Source organism: Poecilia reticulata, linkage group LG11 (genome assembly GCF_000633615.1).
Source record: "Poecilia reticulata strain Guanapo linkage group LG11, Guppy_female_1.0+MT, whole genome shotgun sequence".
Classification (NCBI taxonomy): Eukaryota; Metazoa; Chordata; class Actinopteri; order Cyprinodontiformes; family Poeciliidae; genus Poecilia; species Poecilia reticulata.
In genome coordinates, this window is record NC_024341.1 from 19,852,692 (window position 1) to 19,872,685 (window position 19,994).

General features: G+C 36.8%; 1 protein-coding gene across 2 annotated transcripts in view; it reads left to right on the forward strand.

Moving 5' to 3' along the window:
* osbpl10a (oxysterol binding protein-like 10a) overlaps positions 1-19,994 on the forward strand; it is a 99,778-nt gene that overhangs the window by 26,981 nt on the left and 52,803 nt on the right. For both annotated transcript variants that reach the window (XM_008422418.2, XM_008422419.2), the window contains 3 exons: positions 3,762-3,937; positions 12,133-12,212; positions 14,957-15,019. In XM_008422418.2, coding sequence (XP_008420640.1) covers positions 3,762-3,937; positions 12,133-12,212; positions 14,957-15,019 — 319 coding nt within the window. The remainder of the gene's footprint in view (positions 1-3,761; positions 3,938-12,132; positions 12,213-14,956; positions 15,020-19,994) is intronic.

The window sequence follows — 19,994 nt, forward strand, 5'->3', positions numbered from 1 at the left end:
TTATAACTGTGAAAATAATATTTTTGCAAGTTATTGTAGCGAGAATCTCATACAGCCCCATTTGTCTGGTGTATCCTATCATTTGGATCTTAATAAGAAGTTGTTTGTTTACTRCAGGATGTTTTGGAAAATTGACTTTGAGCGGCACTCTACTTGAAAGAAATGGATTAAATCACTGTTAGACATAGAACAAAGCGGTGCAAGTCAAAAAGAGGGTAATTTATTCAACAAATGAGCTCAGGCAGCCCGAGAGTTCATTACTTGCTCAGAGTAGAAAAGCAGATATTTGGAGGAAATGTRGAGATGCTGAGGAAACCCAAACATGAGTGTGATGCTCACAGTGAGATGACTGAATGTTTCTGAAAACGGCTTCTCGTCACACCACAAGATGGTGAAATGATGACTGCACATAAATTTCCTGACAGTCACTTTACTGCAGAACAAGAATCTCTGACTCTGCCCTCGGACAGTGAATGTGATTCACTTCCTCGCGCTGCTCTGTTGTCCCCATGAGCATTTTTTGAGAATTAACCACCAAACAAGTGAAGATGTAATTCTGCTGACGAGCCAGTCCTTGCAGCATCGATGGGATTGCATTAGGAAATAGGAGCGATACTGTTAATGAGAACAAATGTCCTGACTAAGCTTTCCATACAGCCTAATTATTGTTGTGATTTATTGGAATAATAAGGAAGCAAAATAAGCTGCTTTTTGATGCAAATGTTAAAYAACACCAACTGGAAATTAARTWCATTTTCTATTAAAAATGCATAYAAGAGTCACATTTGACAATATTGGATTCTGATGGTTAAATAAGCAAAAGAAAACAACAACCTGGATTTGAGTTTGTGTTTGACTTTATTGAAAAGAATAAACAGAAAATAGAAAACAGAGAGTTTCCAAGCAGCATTTTTCCACAACCCCAGACAGACGTGATAATTTTGGACGCTAACGTACAAATTAGCAGGTCTTGAGACGTAAAAATTGTCCTGATGAAACAAAATGACAAATTATTGGATTACTGGTCACATGGACTAAATGAAGCACCAAATCTAGCCTGGAGGTTTTTCATAAACCAGTCACTAGATGAATMATTTCAGTCGAAGTAATCACTTCGTAGTTCTTCTTCTTAATAGTTTRCATAATCAACCAAACTGTGGATCTATCCGTCTTGCACAAAATAAGTTTTGTTAACTGCCGTCAACTTTGTTTTTCCTGAATAAACGTAACCTTTTTGTTTCTTCAGTGTTCCCATATATCTGTTTAGAGTTACTTTATTTTATTTTTTATTTTGAACAACTGCATTTGGTGCCAGCATATCAATTACTGTATTGCACTTAGAAGGGTGGTGACACTTTGTCAAATCAACGTTTCGCCCTCCCTCTCTGCCGTTTGGAGATAACTMACTGAATACAGTGAAATTAAAATATTGCCCGAAGTAAACACTTGGCTCGTTGCTGAGTATGTGGCCTTGCTGGTTGGGTAATACCAGCCGCACTCTGACATGAGAGACTGAGTATCAAGCCAAGGGTTTGCTCCCCGGCATCATTCATCATGTTAAAAGTCTGCAGTGAGTTTTAGCTGCAAAAGCCAAGATTGCCTGGAGGGGTCAATGGTAAAAGGCTCCATTCTGCTGACTGAACAACAGGGTGATAGGACTCGATGTTCTGTCGGGGTGGCGTACATGCAGCGCGTGAGGGGGAAGCAGAGAGGGGCGGACGCAAACTGATGCAGGCAGATTGCTCCCTAGTCGGCTCTGGTCGACACAAGTCAGCGGCTCTGCTGATGGAAGAGGGCAAAGACTGTGGGAGGGGATCGGTTTTCAGACAGCAGGATCCACTGCTTCCTGTCGGGGAAACAAAACCAGAATGTGCCTCAGTTAGAGGATGAAGTCTGTGAGCTTATTTTTGCAGTCTTTGCCATAAATGACTTTGTGCATTAGGGGAATTAATTACTATTTTAAAGAAATAGTTAAAAAACAATTTWAAAAAAATTACTTTTAAATCAAAGTCTTCATGTTCCAGTTTCCACAAGTATACCGTAACACAGCACATATTATATTCAGCTCTTTAAGTCAAATAAATTTAGCCAGTTTTAGATTTTGAACCTAGATGTGAGTTTGTTAAAGATAAACTTACAGTAGTTTGTTGTGTTAATTTTGTCAGACCTCCAGGAGTTGAATAAACTAGAGTCTTTAGGTTAACATTTCAAAAAACTGAAAGAAGATAAAGACAGGAAGTGGAACTATTTCCCAGAATGCTTAGCRGTTTATATTTCTATCCTGAGATGGAAATGAGTTACATTGATCTGACTCTTGTGTTATTAAGACAAATGTTCATTTTGATGCAATTTTAAGTTTGCAAAGYTTGCAGACAATGTTTTGTTCACACTAAATGTTTTTGAGCASAATTAACTGTGATTTTTAATCAAATTCATGAACAGATCAAAAAGATTTGTTCCTGCAATTTGAAACAAGAATTTAAATTATTCTAAGGTAAARTAAATAGCTATTTTAACTTAATTAATKAATGAAAATAATAGATAAAGGTCTGATCTTTAAGTAGGGGAGGGAAGCTTTTTGTTGCAAATTGTGAAATAATAATTTGGTTTAAATTTCAGCATGAAGTTAAAACTCACAATTAAGTTATGACTTCTCTATGATTCTGGTAATATCAGGACTTTATTTTCTTATAATTTAGACCTTATTGTCATTCAACTTTATTCTTGTATTACCTACAAATTTATCCCTCTAATATTATGACTTTATCCTTGTAATGAAAAAAGAAAAATAAAATCTTAGCCTGATCGTTATATTTGGAAACCCAAGACTAAACTAAATCTTCAAAAAGTAAAAGGAGGCGACGGGTGAAGGTCTTAACCTGCTTTGCTTTCTTTGTTTCAGAAAGAAACATCCACACATTTCCTTGAAAAAACTCTGTCCCCATTGTTTTCCCTCTCCTAGCTTAACTTTGAAATAAAAACAAGAATTGGCAAAATTGTGAATGAAAGCAGCAGGCGGAGCAGCAATTGATGGAAAGTTTAAGTTCTGGTTGCAAAAGGGCAACGCTGAAGCAGGATGCAAGTCAAACATAACGGCTCCTTACCTCAGGCCGCTGCGCACGCTGGACTGTTTCGAACTCTAACGACCAGAACAAATCGTTAGGCGGTGCAGATAGGTCAGCTTATTGAATGTTATATCACATCCTTTCAGACCACAGGCAGTAAAATGCGTCTTCCTATCTGTGTCTTATAGGTTARGTGTCTTAGTGGGTCTGAATCTTCCGGTAAGAGACGGATGAGGGAGGRATTCAGTTACACAGGAGCTCTGTTTGATTTGTGAATCACAGACAGGAARGTGTGGGGATCATCCTCCAAGATTCCACTTCAGGATGGTGGCTCCGTCATCAAAGCATCGTTTGCATCAAAGCAGATGCAAAMTATGCATCTGAGGGAGCCGTGGTTAAAAATATCCAGCKTGGGAGGTGAAAAATATGAGGGTGTTGTTTCTATTTCTGCTTATTCTCTCYTTCATTCCTGTTTTCCCTCCTTCTCTCATTCGTTTTATTTTTACACTCTATCACAACTTAAAAAGTTTGTGCAGCAGGAAAATTAAAAAGTTTCGCACTCATAATGTGAACATAAAGTAAAATGATTGYGATGATAACAGTAATGGTGCGTTTTCTATTTCCCTCTCGGCTCTCTTTTTCTCTGGTTCATTAATCTCTTAACTCCCTTCTGTTTTTGTCTCCGTGTTCCTGCAGGTACTTTGTGTTGGATCCCGAGCTCGGCCAGCTGCAGTACTTCATCAATGAGCAGGGGAAAACCCAGAAGCCTCGAGGGTCGCTGCCCCTCATYGGCGCCTCGGTAACCACGAGCGACGAGGCGCCCTACATGTTCATCGTTCACTCTGTCAACGGCGAGCTTTACAAACTTAAAGGTATGACCTCAGACTGAGCCTGGCTGSMATGGATTATGTAGAACTGACCTTCGTCAAACTGCTTGCCTCAAAAAGCCCAAAAACAATTAACAGAGCAGCGTCTGCAGCTGGTGCACTGATAGTTTATAGCTAAAGCTAATTCACAGCTCTGACTGGTCCTTTCTATACAGCACATATTTAAATACATCCACATATGTGCATGTATGTGTTTATACAAATCTGGAAAAAATGAAGAGTCCACTGCACTGAACCCCATTGAAAAAACTTTTGGTTATTCCACCAAATATTGATTCCTGAACTCTTCCTGAGTGAAAACATTAATATTGTTGTTTCTGAATGAACATTCAGAAACAACAATATTTTTGTTGACGCATTACAAAAATAATGCGTCAACATTATTGTTGACGCATTATTTGACGTCTGAAAGCTCTGCATGTGTTTTCTTGTTTTGAACATTTCTCATTTTCTGCAAATAAGTTTTTTCTGAAGCTTGAAGAACTCATTACTTTACTTGGTCAAGCAAATTATCCAYATGTGCAATTTGGAGGTGTTTGCGCTTCTGCCTGGTTCAAAGCTGTATTTCATGGTGAGTGTGACACATAGTGATGTATAAGGAGCCCTGGCATGTGAAATGTCTTATTTTTTGGGTGAAAATCCGTTTAGTTCAACCACCAATTATGAGAAGTGCTAAGTGTCATCTATGGTCATGAGCTTTGGGTCATGACCCAAAGCTGCCACAATAATGAAAGTATTCATGTTCAAATAAGCCGGGGGACTCTTATGCTTCATCACGTGTAATGGAGAGATTCTAAGATTCACCTCCCAAAGACCATAATATCATCGCACCAGTTTGGTACTGATGTACTCTCCATGATATTCAGTTGGGAACCCAATCAAACAAATAGGGCATAAATAATAACCATTCTTATCTCTGTTAATATAAGGTTAACAAGGAAGTAATCTGCTTAAAAGCAGATTTCGGTTTGGTAAAATGCTCCAGCAGGAGACTGCAGCTGGTGACTGCGCTGGCGGCCTCTGCTCTGTCTGTGACCTGTATTCACTGGAGCGGGAGAAACTCCTTTCTGCTGTTGCTCCATTTGAGCCGCTGGAATGCCCCTGGCAGCCTCCAGGGGAAGGATATCAGAATAACTTGGCCTATATTCCGTGAATAACTCCGTGATCCAGTGAATTGAGCTAAGTGGAGAAAATGATCCAGAAAAGTCCTGGTTCTGGTCTGTGGCTCAGGTGGAAGAGGAAGTTCAAGTTCTGGTGACTTTTTGTGAGAAATCAGAATAATAMATTTTCAGTCAAGCAGAATTAAAGCTCAGATTTTGTGGAGATACATCAGATTAGCTCTGCAAAAAAAATAAATAAGTAAATAAATATTAGCATTAAAAGATTTCAGATCAATAAATACAGTTTATTGTCAAAAATGTACAAAATACAAAAAATTTTTCACCCTTTCATGCATAATGGTCACTGCAGTGGGCAGCTAGAAACCCYTTTCTTGAGTTTCTTGTGAATTTTTATGTTATAAATGCACACAGACCACTGAAGTGGACACTAGTGCATCATGCAACACACTGCCAACTACTGGCCACTTGCTGCAAGTGCAAGTAAATCGCGAATATCCAGTCCCTCCTTCTACTGTAGAAACTCATGCAGGTAAAAACATTTTCATGACATCAAGTAACCCGTAAACACCAATGCTACTGATGTATTTTCCAAATAACTTTGTATTTGGAGAAAATTGCAAATGATCACYCAGAAACAAATCCTATAAAAAAAAATGTAAGCAAGATGTTGTTTTTTCCCCACCTTTTTTATTTAAGAAAATCAAAAACAGTTTGGAAAAAATCCTGACATAAATGATCATAATTCATGCATGAAAGGATTAAAATCTTATCAAGTAAAAGGACCTTTAAAAGACATCTTTGTCTCAAAGTAATGTTTTTAAAAAAAATAAGTGACTTGATGAAGTTCTGCTAATCCGTGCAAGGCACCACAGCCTGCAGGAATGAAACACGATGCTTTTAAGCTCTGAATCAGTYGAGCACAGGGCTTTTATTGTCGCACCTAATATGTGAATCTGTGGGGCTTTTGTTTTTGTTGCAGAACAAAGATGAATAGTATTTAGAGCCTTTGTACGACTGAGTTCTGTGATGGAAAATGAAGCTATAAATCATGTGAAGCTTCTGCCCGACACTGAGGCAGCGAGATTCTGTTCAGCAGGATGCAAAGCGGCTCATCAGGAGGCCTTCGTTATGGGTCCAAATAATTAAAATGCAGTAATTTAAGTGCGAGGAGTCATTGAGATGGATTCCCAGTTCAGCATCCAGTGAGTTATGCAGACTGGGGTGTTAGCAACTTTTAATTTCAGGTTTTATTGACTTCCTTTTAGTGTGGACARAAACGCTTCACTTCGTTTCCTGTTACAGCATTTAATGGTCAGCAGGCAGTTCTACAGGGATCCCCTATCTCACATTTTTTTTGTTGACATTTTTAATGTGATTTTTGTTTTAAGAAAAATAAAAATGAGGGAACAACACTCAAAATGATTCATGGGTTATATCCACAAAAAACTTTGTTTGCACAATTAATTATCTTTATCTTGTATGTGATGGAAGCAGTTATAAGAAAACAATTCAAAAACCAAATTATAACAGTTTTTTTTAAAATTTGCAACAGTTCTGATTAAATTTATTTCATTTCTATTCACAGGACAACTTTTTTTTTTAAAGCTGACATTCTCATCCTGTGCTCATTAAAGATGCTCCAGCGTGTTGTGTCTGCAGGTGTTTCTGTAGAAAACTAAATAACATGTGGTTGAAAAGGATAATCACACACAGATACATTCAATAACGTCACATGTAGAGAGCGTGCTCAGTGTTTTGCCATCCACCATAAAACAGAAGAAGAAGATCTCAAAGTTTGGGGAAGTAAACATGGATGCTAACAGTGGAGCACGTCTTATGATTTTAAAGTTGTCCGACTGGAGCAGCACATTAACGACGTAATCCTCATTATCGTTCACCATGGTTGTTGTTTTTCTTCCTGCTTATCAGGATGCAGAATAGTGACGTYTGTCTAGTATTAATAAWGTTCAGGTCAGATGAACGCGACCTGGACGTTCAGATTCAGGTCACTATTAAATTGGATATGTATCGGATATCCAGGTGGCCTGAGTCACATTCGAAAAAAAAAAAATCCAACCTGTGTTGTTCAGACTGTCATGAAAAGATCAGATACAGGTCGCATTAAGGTGAAAACATTGGAATTGGGTCAGTTCGTTCTGCAGTGTGAACGCAGCCTAAGTCTTTATGCCTCCAAGTGGAAGATGAACAACATGAAAATGAGCAAATTTACTTCTAAAACCCATGTAAGTCGCAGAGATTGTTAGTCTCATCTACTGTGAGACAGAGTATACCAAAGAAAGGCTTTTTGGGAAAAAGTAACAAATGATTCACATTACTACTTTGAAAGAATAAGGCTGGTCTCTCTTTAGTATCAAAGTCGTTATCTAAAGAAAGATCTGACTTTGAATCATAAGTATTCTCCATCTCCTCTTTTAGGAAACCATCATTAGATCTAAAACATTCATATTATCATCATTAGACGCTTTCATTCTTTCACACTGCCTCCACTAATAGCTTCAGTTAGGAGCCACACACGGAGGATTCAGTCTCTGACTTCATCAATGTGGCGTTTGCTTAAATAAAGTCCAATTATTCTGCTTAAATCTGACATCCACGTTGTCGTGCATGTAAATTTGAAATTCACCRCTCCACACTAACCGGTACCATAAAKGAGTTTGCTGCACAAATTAGATCAAGGTCATAAATGCCAATTAGAAAAGCAGTTAAACCTGTAATTACAACAAATTAACTTTCAGTGTAGTGTTTCCATTGGGTTTATGTGAAGCATCATCACTGTGATGCTTTTATGGGCTGCTTGCTGTAATTGCAGGTAGCCATTGTACGTCTTGTCAGTTGGTCCATTTAGTTTAAAATATGTCTTCAGTGTTTTAAAATCTGCATTTGCTCTCATCAGACCAAACTGTTGGTCTAAGCGTTAAACTTCACACTCGACATCATCATAACCAATAACATCTTTCACAGGGCTGCGATTAAAGTGGCTGTAATTAGGTGGCTTTAATTGACCGAGGAGGACGAGGTTTCGCTGTCTGTCATCCTGCAGCTTTTGGATTTGGTTCGCCCTGCTGTCGAGATGGATGCTGGATTTTAATATCAGGACAAGTGTCTGTCATTGCTGCTGATTTCGGCATCGGCTTCCAGTTCGAACTTCTGCTTGTTAACTAAATTGAGCTGTCAGTGTTTCTATTCTCCACCCGTTCTTACTAAAAAATGGTTTCACGTCTTTTGTTCAGTTGCCCTTAGCGACAGCATGACTGGTCAGTGTTTCTGGTGTAGAGGGTCTGGTGTGCAAAAGTTTTAAACCATCTCAGTTATCTTTTAAAGTGGTCTTGAGTAGCAGTTCTGTAATTGTGGATGATGTGTAATATGYGTATTATGTATCTGTACATAGAACAATAAAAACATCGGATTTGACCTGGAAAGATGTAATTTACTGCATGCAGAGTGTTATTGATTCTTCAAGTAGTTCAATGTTTTCATGTCTATGCTTTTATTTTGAAGTGTTTCCTTTTATTTTGATGGAGGTTTGTGCTGTTTCTTCTTGACATTCTCAGCTGATCTGTTTTCAGTTTACTGTTGAGACCATGTGAGTAGTGCTTTTAGTCATGTGACTTGAACAGGTGGATGCTCTATTACTACTGACAGAGTTGTGTAGCTCCTAGTATATTTCTATAGTTTTGTTAATGTCTGTTTTCATGTCATGTATCCTAATGTGGTTGATTTTTATTAAAACTATCTGGCGTTTAACCGGTAGTTTTTGGGCTTTGACCAGTTAGAGATAGATTGACTCCAAGTTTTGCATCATTTAAATTTAAACATTAATTCACTGAGGGAATTAATGCTGATGTTTTTTTTACTTACTTGTGAATTGTTACATTTACATTTTTGCAAAAGTAATTTGTAACCTTTACTTATTATTTATGTATTTTCAGATATTGCTTCAATTTATTTGCACCGTTTGTAAGACATAATTCTTCAGTAAACCTATTTAAACACCTGATGGCCAGCGCGGTTTCTGACCRARSCCYKSMRKKGSYMRKKRARRAAAWYCMRSMRSMRRRGKYMAAAWYSKYMAMMMMRRRSSKWAAAAMSKWRKKRMSKKRAAYRTAWTGTGTGTTTTTAGGCGCTTGAGTTTAATTATTGCAAAGCAAAGTAAAGACAATTTTTCAAAAGTTTCTTAAGACGTTAAATCCTTTGTTCAATGGAGTATTAAAGTAATGCTAAGAAAATAATTTAAGAAAGATCTTTTTTTTCATAAAATAAATTTTCTTTACAAGAATAAGTCATGATATTATGACATAATTTGATAAAGTCATATATAATGTTATATTATGCGTAACTTTATATTATTATTTATGCTATCATTTTATTTATAATATCATGAAGTTATATATAAAGTCATATATTGCACTATATATTGTATATAGTCATTTATACTTTATATATTGTACATAGTCATAAAAAGTTATATATGACTATGACTATAATTTGAAGTCATATAATATTATAGCTATATTTGACTTTATAATATTATGTCATATATTATGACTTTATTGTTGTATTATTTAGATTTGATTCTTGCACAATTTATATGTGACTTTATATATAATAAAGTCATAACATTACGACTTTATTCTCGTATTGTTTCAACTTTATTTTCATAATGCTATGACTTGATATATTATTCACACATTATTATGACTTTATTCTCTTACGACTTTATTGTAGTACTTTTTGTGTTTTTTGGCCCTAATACTCCACCGTACCTTTGAGGGAGGGTATATTTTCTTTTTAAATCATGACTAAAGAACTGAGGTGCTTCATTGTTTTCAGCCAAAGTGAATTTGGGGATATTGCAGAGCAGGAAAGGTGGAAGTGAGGCTGAGCATAATGTAAAGAAATGAGGAGGATTTCTGCACTGTGCCTCCTTATGAACAGGTGCACATTAGCATAGACGCACCCGGAGGCTGCGCTCCTCTCTATAGCCGACTAATTATTTCTAATTACAGCAGAGCTTGTGCACATCACAGACAGAAGTTTTCCTGGATGAGATTCGGAGGGTAAGCGTTGCCTTCGGAGTGAGAGATGCCTGTGGATGATGACAACAAGACAAAAAGTCAGAAGCTTGTTATTGGATATTATTGCAGAAGGATGGCTGGGAGCAGGTGTTTCTGTACGAAAGCTGCTCTCCTGCGGAGCCGAGCAGCCGCTCTCAGTGGGAGGAAAACATCTTTCCTGGTGCACTTGTCTCTTTTTTTTAATTTATTTTTTTTGCAGAGATGCCTCTTCACTCAGAGGCTCTTTGTTGATATTTTAAAGTCGGCACTGAAAGTGACTGACGGCTACAAAATTACTTCTCTTCGCAGCGAAGCCTCCTCCACCAATGTGTCTACATTCTTGGCTTGGGTCATAAATGCTGAAGATGCTCCCGACTTTCTGCAGCTCGTTGTCTTCAGTTTTTCCTGTTGGACCTGAAGAGTTGTTATCGACTCCAGGTTGGACAAGTATTGAACTGATCACACAGGTTTCTGTTTAAACCTCTGTTTGCGATTTTTACAGGGATGAGAGATCAGGTGTGGTGTTTGTTCTTAATGATACTTACTGCTGCCTGACAGGTAATTTGTACTAAATAGACAAAGGCACTGATGGGTACTTTGATGGATTGAACAGACTGATGAAAGTATGAATGGATGACAGGTTAGGATGAATAAACTGAGAGATGGGTGGGTAGACAATCTAATAATTTAGCATCATTTTGACATCATCTATGAAGTCTGTTCATGTAGATGGTTTTTAATGTGGCTCACTGCTGCACATGTCGTCTGAAAATCTGTCATAAACTCCCCGAAGGAGTTTCGCATTGCTTGTTTTCATGTCTGTGTCTGTCTAAGCCCCCAATTCAGCACATTTGATTCAAGCTCAAAAGCTAAAACATTTAAAATGATTAAAAGTAAACTGGATTTGGCTGCAGCCGAACACCAGAGAAAACCCTCGAAAGTCTGAAATTAAGACGTACTGCAGGGAACTCTGCATCTTTGGAAGAAAAGCATAAGCAAAAATGTTTGTGCTGAATATAATTTTAATTAACAGTTACTTATTATGGTTTCAAACCTGCTGCTTGAACTTCACTCATCTGTCTTGTCAAAGACATTTCTCTGCAATAATTAGTCAGTAAAATGAGAACAGGAGGATTAATGCCACATTTTACCCTGGAGAGGAGCAGCTCTTCATCAGGATCAGGATGTTTTTATGCGGCAGACCCAAATAAAGTATAACCTCTTTCTGAAATGTAAGGAAAATGACATAATTTTCAAAAGTTATTTCAAATAACTATTTTAAAATATTTACCTTTAATCAGAACCTCATGGATAAAGAAGTTAGACTTTTGTTTCTCAAACATTTTCCACTCTTGAAAGTGAATTTAGTGTGCCATAAGTTTCAGAAGAATTGTGTTTAGACCATAACAGATATTTTTACATTTGTCTTGTATATCAATTTTGCAATTTATGAGCTACAACATGAGGTCATGAGCTGAAGATGAAAGTTAGCATTTTATGTGTGGGAACAAATCCAGTCAAAATGGCAGCCAATGTATAGCAAGTTGTACTACAAGAAAATATTTTTTGTACATGCAAAATTATTGAAACAGTTTGGATTGATGGAAGGGATGTTATACATCTTGATAGATAAATTAGCGACCAAACTAAGGTTGCCTTGATGTAGTGAATCTGAATATACCCTGGTCTCCTTTATGTATAAGCTGTTCCAGGTCTCTACTTTAAAATAACAACCATGTGAGTGGAAGAATGTTGCTGCTCCTGCTGCTGTTTCAGACTCAATTCAATTTTAAAGTTAAACTGTTGCAACTGGAACGGCGCTGTAGCAATAAAAAGCGAGCGGAGGCCATCTTAAGGAAGATGACTTCCTTACTGCTGCACGCCAACCTCCAGGTGAACCCACATAAAGGTTAATAAAGGATCCCTAATGTCCTGAGTGTTCAGGATGAGCCGCTGTAATGTTGTCTCTCTGTGCGTTTTGCAGCGTCTGACGCTAAGGAGCAGCAGTTTTGGATCAATCAGCTTCAAGCCTGCGCCAGACGCCACTCTGACAGCAGTGCCAAGGTAGAAACCACACTCTACACTCCTCACAGTACATCAGAGTTATTTACTAGACGCTGGATTGGTTCAAACTCTGGGCTTCTGTTCATCAGGAAGAGAAAAGGCGGAGAGTCTTGACATTTATCCGGGCCATTCTTTTTTTTTTCTTTTTTTTTTTTAAATAACACCGTTTTCCTACCATGAAGCTACAAACACAAACTGCTGTCGTCCTCATTATGTCCAAAAAGGCTGGAAACACTCGGATAACTCTGGTTTTAGTTTTACGCTTTTAGTTTTCACAAACATTGATCATACATAATGAGCACAAACCTTGATAATTGCAGAGATTATAAATATCAAATCGTTTTGTCTGATGAGCAGCAAACGTTTCTGCATCCTAGAATAAATCAACTACCTTTCATGATGTTGAAATACATTAAAGTAGTAAAAACAAAGCTTCACCACAGCTTCTCTCCTCGCTCCTTTCAGTGGTTCTGCTAATCAGAGCGAGCTAATGTGCAGCTGCAGACAACGATGAAAATCATCCAGAGAGCCTCTGCAGAAAGCAAGTGCAACAATGCTTCCAAATTAATTATGTGCTGCTGACTTTCTCACTACAAGCATCCTGCTAAGGACAATGAGAATTATGACTAGATACAAGAAAATTAAATTAATTATGGCAGGAAAATTAATTAAACAAAAAAGTGTATTTATTTTGTCATAAATAAGATAGTGTAGTATTTCTGAAAAGAGAGATTGCCTCTATAGGGTAACCTAGAATAGATGTTATATCATAGAATCACAAAAATATCTGTGTAAAATATTTGTAAATATTTGTGTAAATGTAAATATTTGTGAAAATATTTAAAAACATTTACACAATGTTTTTTTTAAAAAGTACAACATGATCTAACTTCACCTCTTCAGAGTGTATCACAGTTATTTTTTTTTAAAATAGGTGTTTTTATTTTAATACATTGATTAAAAAAAGAACATATTTGATATTTGGTTGCTCATTTAAACCCCAAACTATTCATACTCCTGGCAGATTTTGGTTCAAAGTTGACAAAAACCAGGGAGGGAGCTAAAGATTAGGGTGATTGCATGGAGGCTTTCCAACCTCAAAGACTTAAAGCTCAAGAGAAAAAGATGCTCAAAAATACCAGTGGAGATATTTTAAAAGCTTATATAAAGAGTTTGATTTCTTAAAAAAATATATAAGCTATTATTTACTTCATAGCTGATTCACCTTTTTCATTGCTTTGTGGGTAAATGAGGCATCATGATCGTACCATTGGTTGGAAAATAAAATTTTTTTTCTTAAAACATAAGGATTCATGGGTTAATAAATCAGCATGGATATTTTTAATATGGTGCCTGATGTTCCTCAGGTGTTTGTGTGCTAACAGTCTGTGGGCTGTTTCCCCATTCGACTGATCCAGTGGAGACTGAAACTTTGTTATCGAGCTCCTGCTGGAGCTCCACTGTCGGTGGTGACTGTGTGAAAATCAGCAGTGCATGGAAGTGAGAATTATCCTGAAGTTTATTATTTATTTTTTCAAACTTTTGGTATTAAAGTTTGACTTTCCTCATATGAAAAAGCATGACTCATCCCTGACACCACGGTCGGCTGAGTTCGGCTTTTAGAAGCAGAAGTTCAGAGAAATTCTAAAACATGTCGTTTTTAAAATGAAAAATGTACAAAAGTTTTATAGTTTTATATTTAATTCTAATAGTCTTGCTGCAGAGTTTTCTTTCTCAAAGCAAATTCTGTTTTATAGACGCCTTTTAAAAGTTCTTCACAAGAAAACAAATGCATATTTGTTAGTTTATTATCTCCACTGATGTTGTTCATCTAAGTGTGACTTTGTAACATTATTGGGTTGGAGATCTGGAATTATTTGTGTATTTTTATGTAAACTGCAGCTGGAACAAAATGCTGAAAAGATCAGAGTCATCCATGTAACTGAGACTTTGTGGGGAAAATATAATCTGCTGAAATCTTTTTTATTTTAACATATGAGACACACGGCTTTTCAAATAAAATTAAACAGAATAAATTCTTTCTTCTTGTGGGATGAACCTGGTATTTTGGGAAATCCTGTCATTTTCTTAGCAAAACTTTGTGCATTTTGAGTGTCTTGAAATTAAATCTGTTGTGAATTAGTAATTTATAAACGAATCGAGTTGATTAATACAAATGAACGCCACACTTTTCTACGACTGTGCATTATAGCAATGGAAGAAAGCAAACAGAGTAAACCAGAAAAAAAGAAAACAAAAAATTTTCAGAGTTTAAAAAGTCAAAAATTTGCACAAAAAAAAGCCTCAGAAAATTTGAGAATAATCTGAGACATTTTAAAGAAAAAACTTGAGTTTCTAAAGTTACAATATTTCAACTTTTCAAACTCAGAAAATGTTAATTTTTTTCTTGAAACTTTCTGAGATTATTCTCAAAATTTCTGAGTTACTTGGCAGAAATTTATTCCACCTTTCTCTATCTTCAATGTCTCTGATATACAGTCAGATTTTTACTTTTCAAAAATCCTTTGAACAGTGTATCGTTTTCCATCCACCTCTCAAGAATGCATGACATTGTGTTCACATAAAATTTTAATAAAATGTGCTGAAGTTAAATGGTTAGAAGTTTTGCTGTAAGGTTATGTATTTTTGCATCATTTCATGGTTGTTACTTTTTCAGGAATTACGTGGAAAAGCTTCCATTTGTAAAAATTGTTCATCCTACATTTTTTCTTATTTTCCTTCAGGTGAGGAAGCTGAAGAGCTCAGATGAACACCTGAGCGTTGACCGAGCCGGAGGGGGACAAGATGTGAGTTTCATACTCAAGCTTTCTTTTTCATCACCTGCCAATTAAGCGATTAACACTCCAGACTCGCCATGCTGCTTCATTGGCGGCTCCGTTGTTCTGAGTACTTCCACTCCTCTGCGCACCAAAGTGCACCACGGCTGGAGGAGGGAAGAAGTAAAATGACTCTGCTCAGCAGTGTTGAGAAAAGTAATCAAAAGAAGAAAGAAAATTAGATAAGCGAGGAAAAATGTTTGGAGTCCCCCCCCCCCCTGCCTGCCTAGCAGAGAACGGTTTCTGTTTTGTTCCTGTTTGGTGACTGTGGGCCATTTCCACGGCTACTGCTGCCACAATGGTAGCTGCTGGCGCCGTGGGCTAATCCTTTCCAGAGCTGCAGTGCCACTAAGATTGTTATCGCATCTCCTCTGCTGATGAGGCAGCCGTCAGCGGAGGCTCGGCTGACTCTCTGATAACAGACCTGTTTGGCAGAGAATCGGAGGCAGGATTTATTTACTGCAAGGAAAAGGGAATTGTTTTTTTCCTCTCTGAGTGTTCATGAAAAACGATATATATAAAAAAAAAGCTATCAGATGTTTGACTATTAGTTCAAACAACATTTTCCACTAACTAAAATCTGATATGTGTGGCATGCATTTTGATTTAGCCCCCTTCAGTCAGTAATTTACCTTTTGCTGCAATCACAGCAGCAGTTCTGACATTTTATTATTTTTATTTTATTTTTGCAGAAAAGCTCAAAATCATGTAGAGTTTGCTACAGATTATTAATTTGGTTCAGATCCAAACTTTGACTGGACCACTCCAATACATCAGCATGTTTGCATGTTAAGATCAAGAGGGTGTGCTGTGGTGGCGCAGCGGTTAAGCACAACCCACATATGGAGACCTCTGTCCTTGATGTGGCTGTCGCAGGTTCGATTCCCGGAAATCGCTCCAAGTTTTTAGTTACAATATTGTGCTGGAAATTATTTGAACTTAGCAGATACTATAAACTGAAAGAAAGGTCCAGGAAAGTGCCTGAGAAGATCCAGTAGAGAAAATACATGGTGTAGTACATTACATTAATGAAAGAAAATAAAAATGAAAACATCACAAAACAAAGAAATAGAAAGTATTATGTTTTAAAGAATGAGTATTAACTTTTACTTATGTAACATAAACGAAGTATTGATTTTATGATGTGAATAAATGTTCTGGTTATCTATCTGGTTACTTTACTGAATGAACAACCAAAAATGCACCAAACAGTTTATGCTTCTGTCTAAATTTGTTATTTTGTAAATGTTATTTATTTGTATGATTTTTTATTTTATTTTAGCCTTTATAATACTAGAATTTGCATGTAAAATTATATTTTTCTCTCTGACAACATAATTTACTCATTAGTTAAGTAACTTAAAATACTTTTTATGCTTGAGTAGTTTCATGGACAACTACTTTTTATTTTTACTTGAGTAAAAACATATTAAATTGGTGCTGCTGTTGAGTAAATTTTGGTTATCATGCCATATAAATCTCATACTGATCTCTGCCTTCAGAGTCTCCCATACTCAATAAAGCATAAAGTACCTCCTGTTAATGGCCGGCTCTCTTCTGTCTGCCCCGTTGAGGCCTATCGACTCGCATGTGACTAAAAAAGATTTTGTTCATTTCATTTAGTGCCTCTTTCCTGCCAGAGGCTGCAGCTCATAGGCTGGTTTTTGTTTCCCAGTAGCTTAAACTTTCTGCCCTACTTTCAGAACTTAACACTAAAATCAAGAGATTTTAAGACCTTAAAATTTTTTAACTAAGTGCTTCACGGTTGTGTGAAACCCGAGGGAGCCTCAAACTGAAATGGTTAAATAAAACAACCATTTTTATATGTCTTGTTTACATCTGCACAAATTCCCCCTGGCGTTTTCTAGAGGAGTTTTGGGTTGTTGGGTCAGAACGCCGGTGGTCGCATCCCGAGCTGCCAGGTTGTAAACAGTGACGCTGCTGCTGGAAACGCAGGCTGGGAGCACAGCTGGGCCTCATAAAGCTGATTAGCTGCCTGATTAACCAGGTGGTGAATTTAAACTGGACATAAAGAGACAGAAAGGAGGAAAAGTCAGAAATGAACTGGTAAACATGTTTCTGTTCAAATTACTGCTTTATTTCTGGAAGTACATGACCTGATGTGGCTTTTAACCTTCTGTCTGTTGAATGAATAATAACTAGATATGTTTCTGATGCCAAAACGGTATTTAAATAAAAATCGGCTTATTATTGGAAACTAACATGTTATTGGCTGTGCGAGCATGGATTATGGGTAAAATGCAGCATGTTGTTGTTAATGTTGCAGTTTAAAATTTGAAGATTCCTGTTTTGCATTTGTGAAAGTGGACCATCATCTTTTGTCTCTCATCCAAGCTTCTCTGAGCAAAATAATTGTGGGATAGTTGTTCATATCTACTCTTTTGATGCTTGTACAACATTGTGGCTTAATATGGTAAAATAAAATAGTCTGGTATAAAATAATTTAAATGAAACTAAAGACATCTCCTCCATGAATAATTGTTCACAAATTTCATGTCTGGAAAAGAAAGTGATTTAGTTGCACTTGCGCTGTAAAAATATAAACTAAAGTGTGTTTTGTAGCCGAGGGGAACATTAAGGCAGCCCGACCTGATAAATAGTTTTACAGTCTTTGATTAAGAGGACCTTTGTAACGTAACGGCTGTGTTTCTATTACAAACGTGTACAAAATTGCATTAATATAAAACCCCCAACAACTCCACGATTACAATGTTTCCATTATGTGAGAGACGCAGTTAAAATCACAGGTGAATAAGTTTGTTCACATGATAAATCATTAGAATCCATGCTGAACTATCATTCTTGTATTCTTCATCTTTTCTGCCAAGTATTCTCATCCGGTTAACTTGTGTGATGAGTAGAAAGTTTTGTGAAATATACTAATTTTAAAAGAGCTGAAAAACTCCCCCATTCTAGCTCAAAAACGACAAATTTATTTTCATAATTCCAATTTGTACAATTATATGTTGAATAGAAACACAGCTGGAGACTGCCTGCTGCAATATTCTTCCTCGTTGTTTAGACCACAACATTTCTCTTAATCAAAACTTTCCTTTTTATTGTATTTCCTGAGTAACTCAGTGTTGAGGCTCCATTAGCTGCAAATTCTTATCACCACATGTAGTAATTAGTTTATTTGTGTAATGAATTCATAGCCGTTTCACCTTTTGAATCAAATTACTTGAATAAATTCATGTCTTGGTCGTTGCCTAATTTGACGAGATTCAGTTGTAGCTTCATCTTCCACCCAGAAGTCTGATTATTCTCAACTTAAAAAACGCTCAGTCGCACTTTCAAACTGAGGAAATAAAACGAAAACTGTAATATTCACGATTAAACACTTACTTCAATTGTTAATTCCACTAATGAAAAAGAACATTGGACTATTAAAAGACATAATAAAACCAAACTATATTTAAACCTCTGGGTAAAGTTATTGCTTACTAAGTAAATGTGAGCAGTTAGTTTTTTCCTGTGGTGCAGAAAAGGAGACGTCTGCAGCCGACTGTTTACCGCCTCGCTCAGGGGAGCCATCTGCCCACCGTCGTCTGACGGCGGCGCACCTGTGAGGTGATTAAAATTTAGATTTGATTTACTGGGAGCTGAAACTGATGGAGAATAATCAGGAAGCCAAAGCTGCAGAGGGTCATTATTGTCATGTTCTTAATTTCAGTCTGTCAGCATCTGGACTGTAAGAAGAGCTGCAGTTGTTCCTACATTTAATGAGTTTATGACTGAGGTTACATCGAGTTCAGTTCCTTCTTTCCTTTCCCATGATCCACTCTCCCATATTTACATACTTTGAGGGAAAAACTTCAACGTGTCTCTCTGTTTGCACATGTTGAAAGCTCTTATCTCCTCTTTCAGCTCGTCTTTCGCGATTCGTAGAGGATTTGCTTCATCCTATCAAGTGTGAATGCCTCTAATCCAAAGAAATGCGTACCCACAATTATAAAATAGTTTATTTTTTTGTCATGTGAAGAAACTAAAACAGGCATGTGACCCTGGAATTGATGTTTAAAAAGCTTGAAATTAAATCTTTTAACAGCAGGAGCATGAGTCTAAAATGAAAATGTTATCTGGGGAAAAGGAAATAATTGGTACTCCTGCTTTTCATACTTCGCTTTCTCTTGTCTGTTATAAGTTTGGATCTTATGTTCTCTTTAGCTCATTGAGGAGGTTTCCTAAAGGTTTTAGGTCTGGAGATTTCGGAAGGTTCATTTTCTTTTTTCTTTTTTTTTTTTTTTATCCTTGGTGAACCATCTCTGTGTTCATTAGAACATGTTTTTAATCGTTATTCTGCCAAGAAAACACAGCTCCAGCTAAAGTCCAGGCAGTGTTTTGCTTACTCCAAGTTTTTGTTTGCTATAACAGGATAAAAGGTTTTTTTCTGGCATGACTTCTATTGGTATGTTGATGATGTTTGATGGCTGTTCTGCGGCTCTTCGCGGTGTCGGTGCACCGATTGCAGTTTTCTGGCTGATCACTGATCCTTAAAAAGCCTCACCTCCTCTGACTTTGGCCAATTTCTTTTTTGTCTCTCATGTTAGAGCAAAATGTGACGGTGGTTGATTTTCAGACTGTTGCAGTGGTGGATAAAACTGGTTTCTTATGCATCAGCTGATCACCAATATCACAAAATTAAGAAAATCGGAGCCAATTTCTACTTTGCTGCAGTTTTTGTTCTCTCTCTCAGTTGGCTTGCTTAAATATTTCCTTCTTCCATTTTGAAAAGCAGCTAAAAGAAACGGGTCTTTGTCACATCGTAAATATAAAACATAAAAATCATGCATCAAAAGTTCCTTGAAACTCTGACTGGCTTCAGAAGTAAACAATAGTCTTGAGTACATTTTTTGTTTACACATTATTTATAGTTTTTAGATTTTTAAAACGTATTTCCAGAAGTGTGTTTGAGATCGGACAC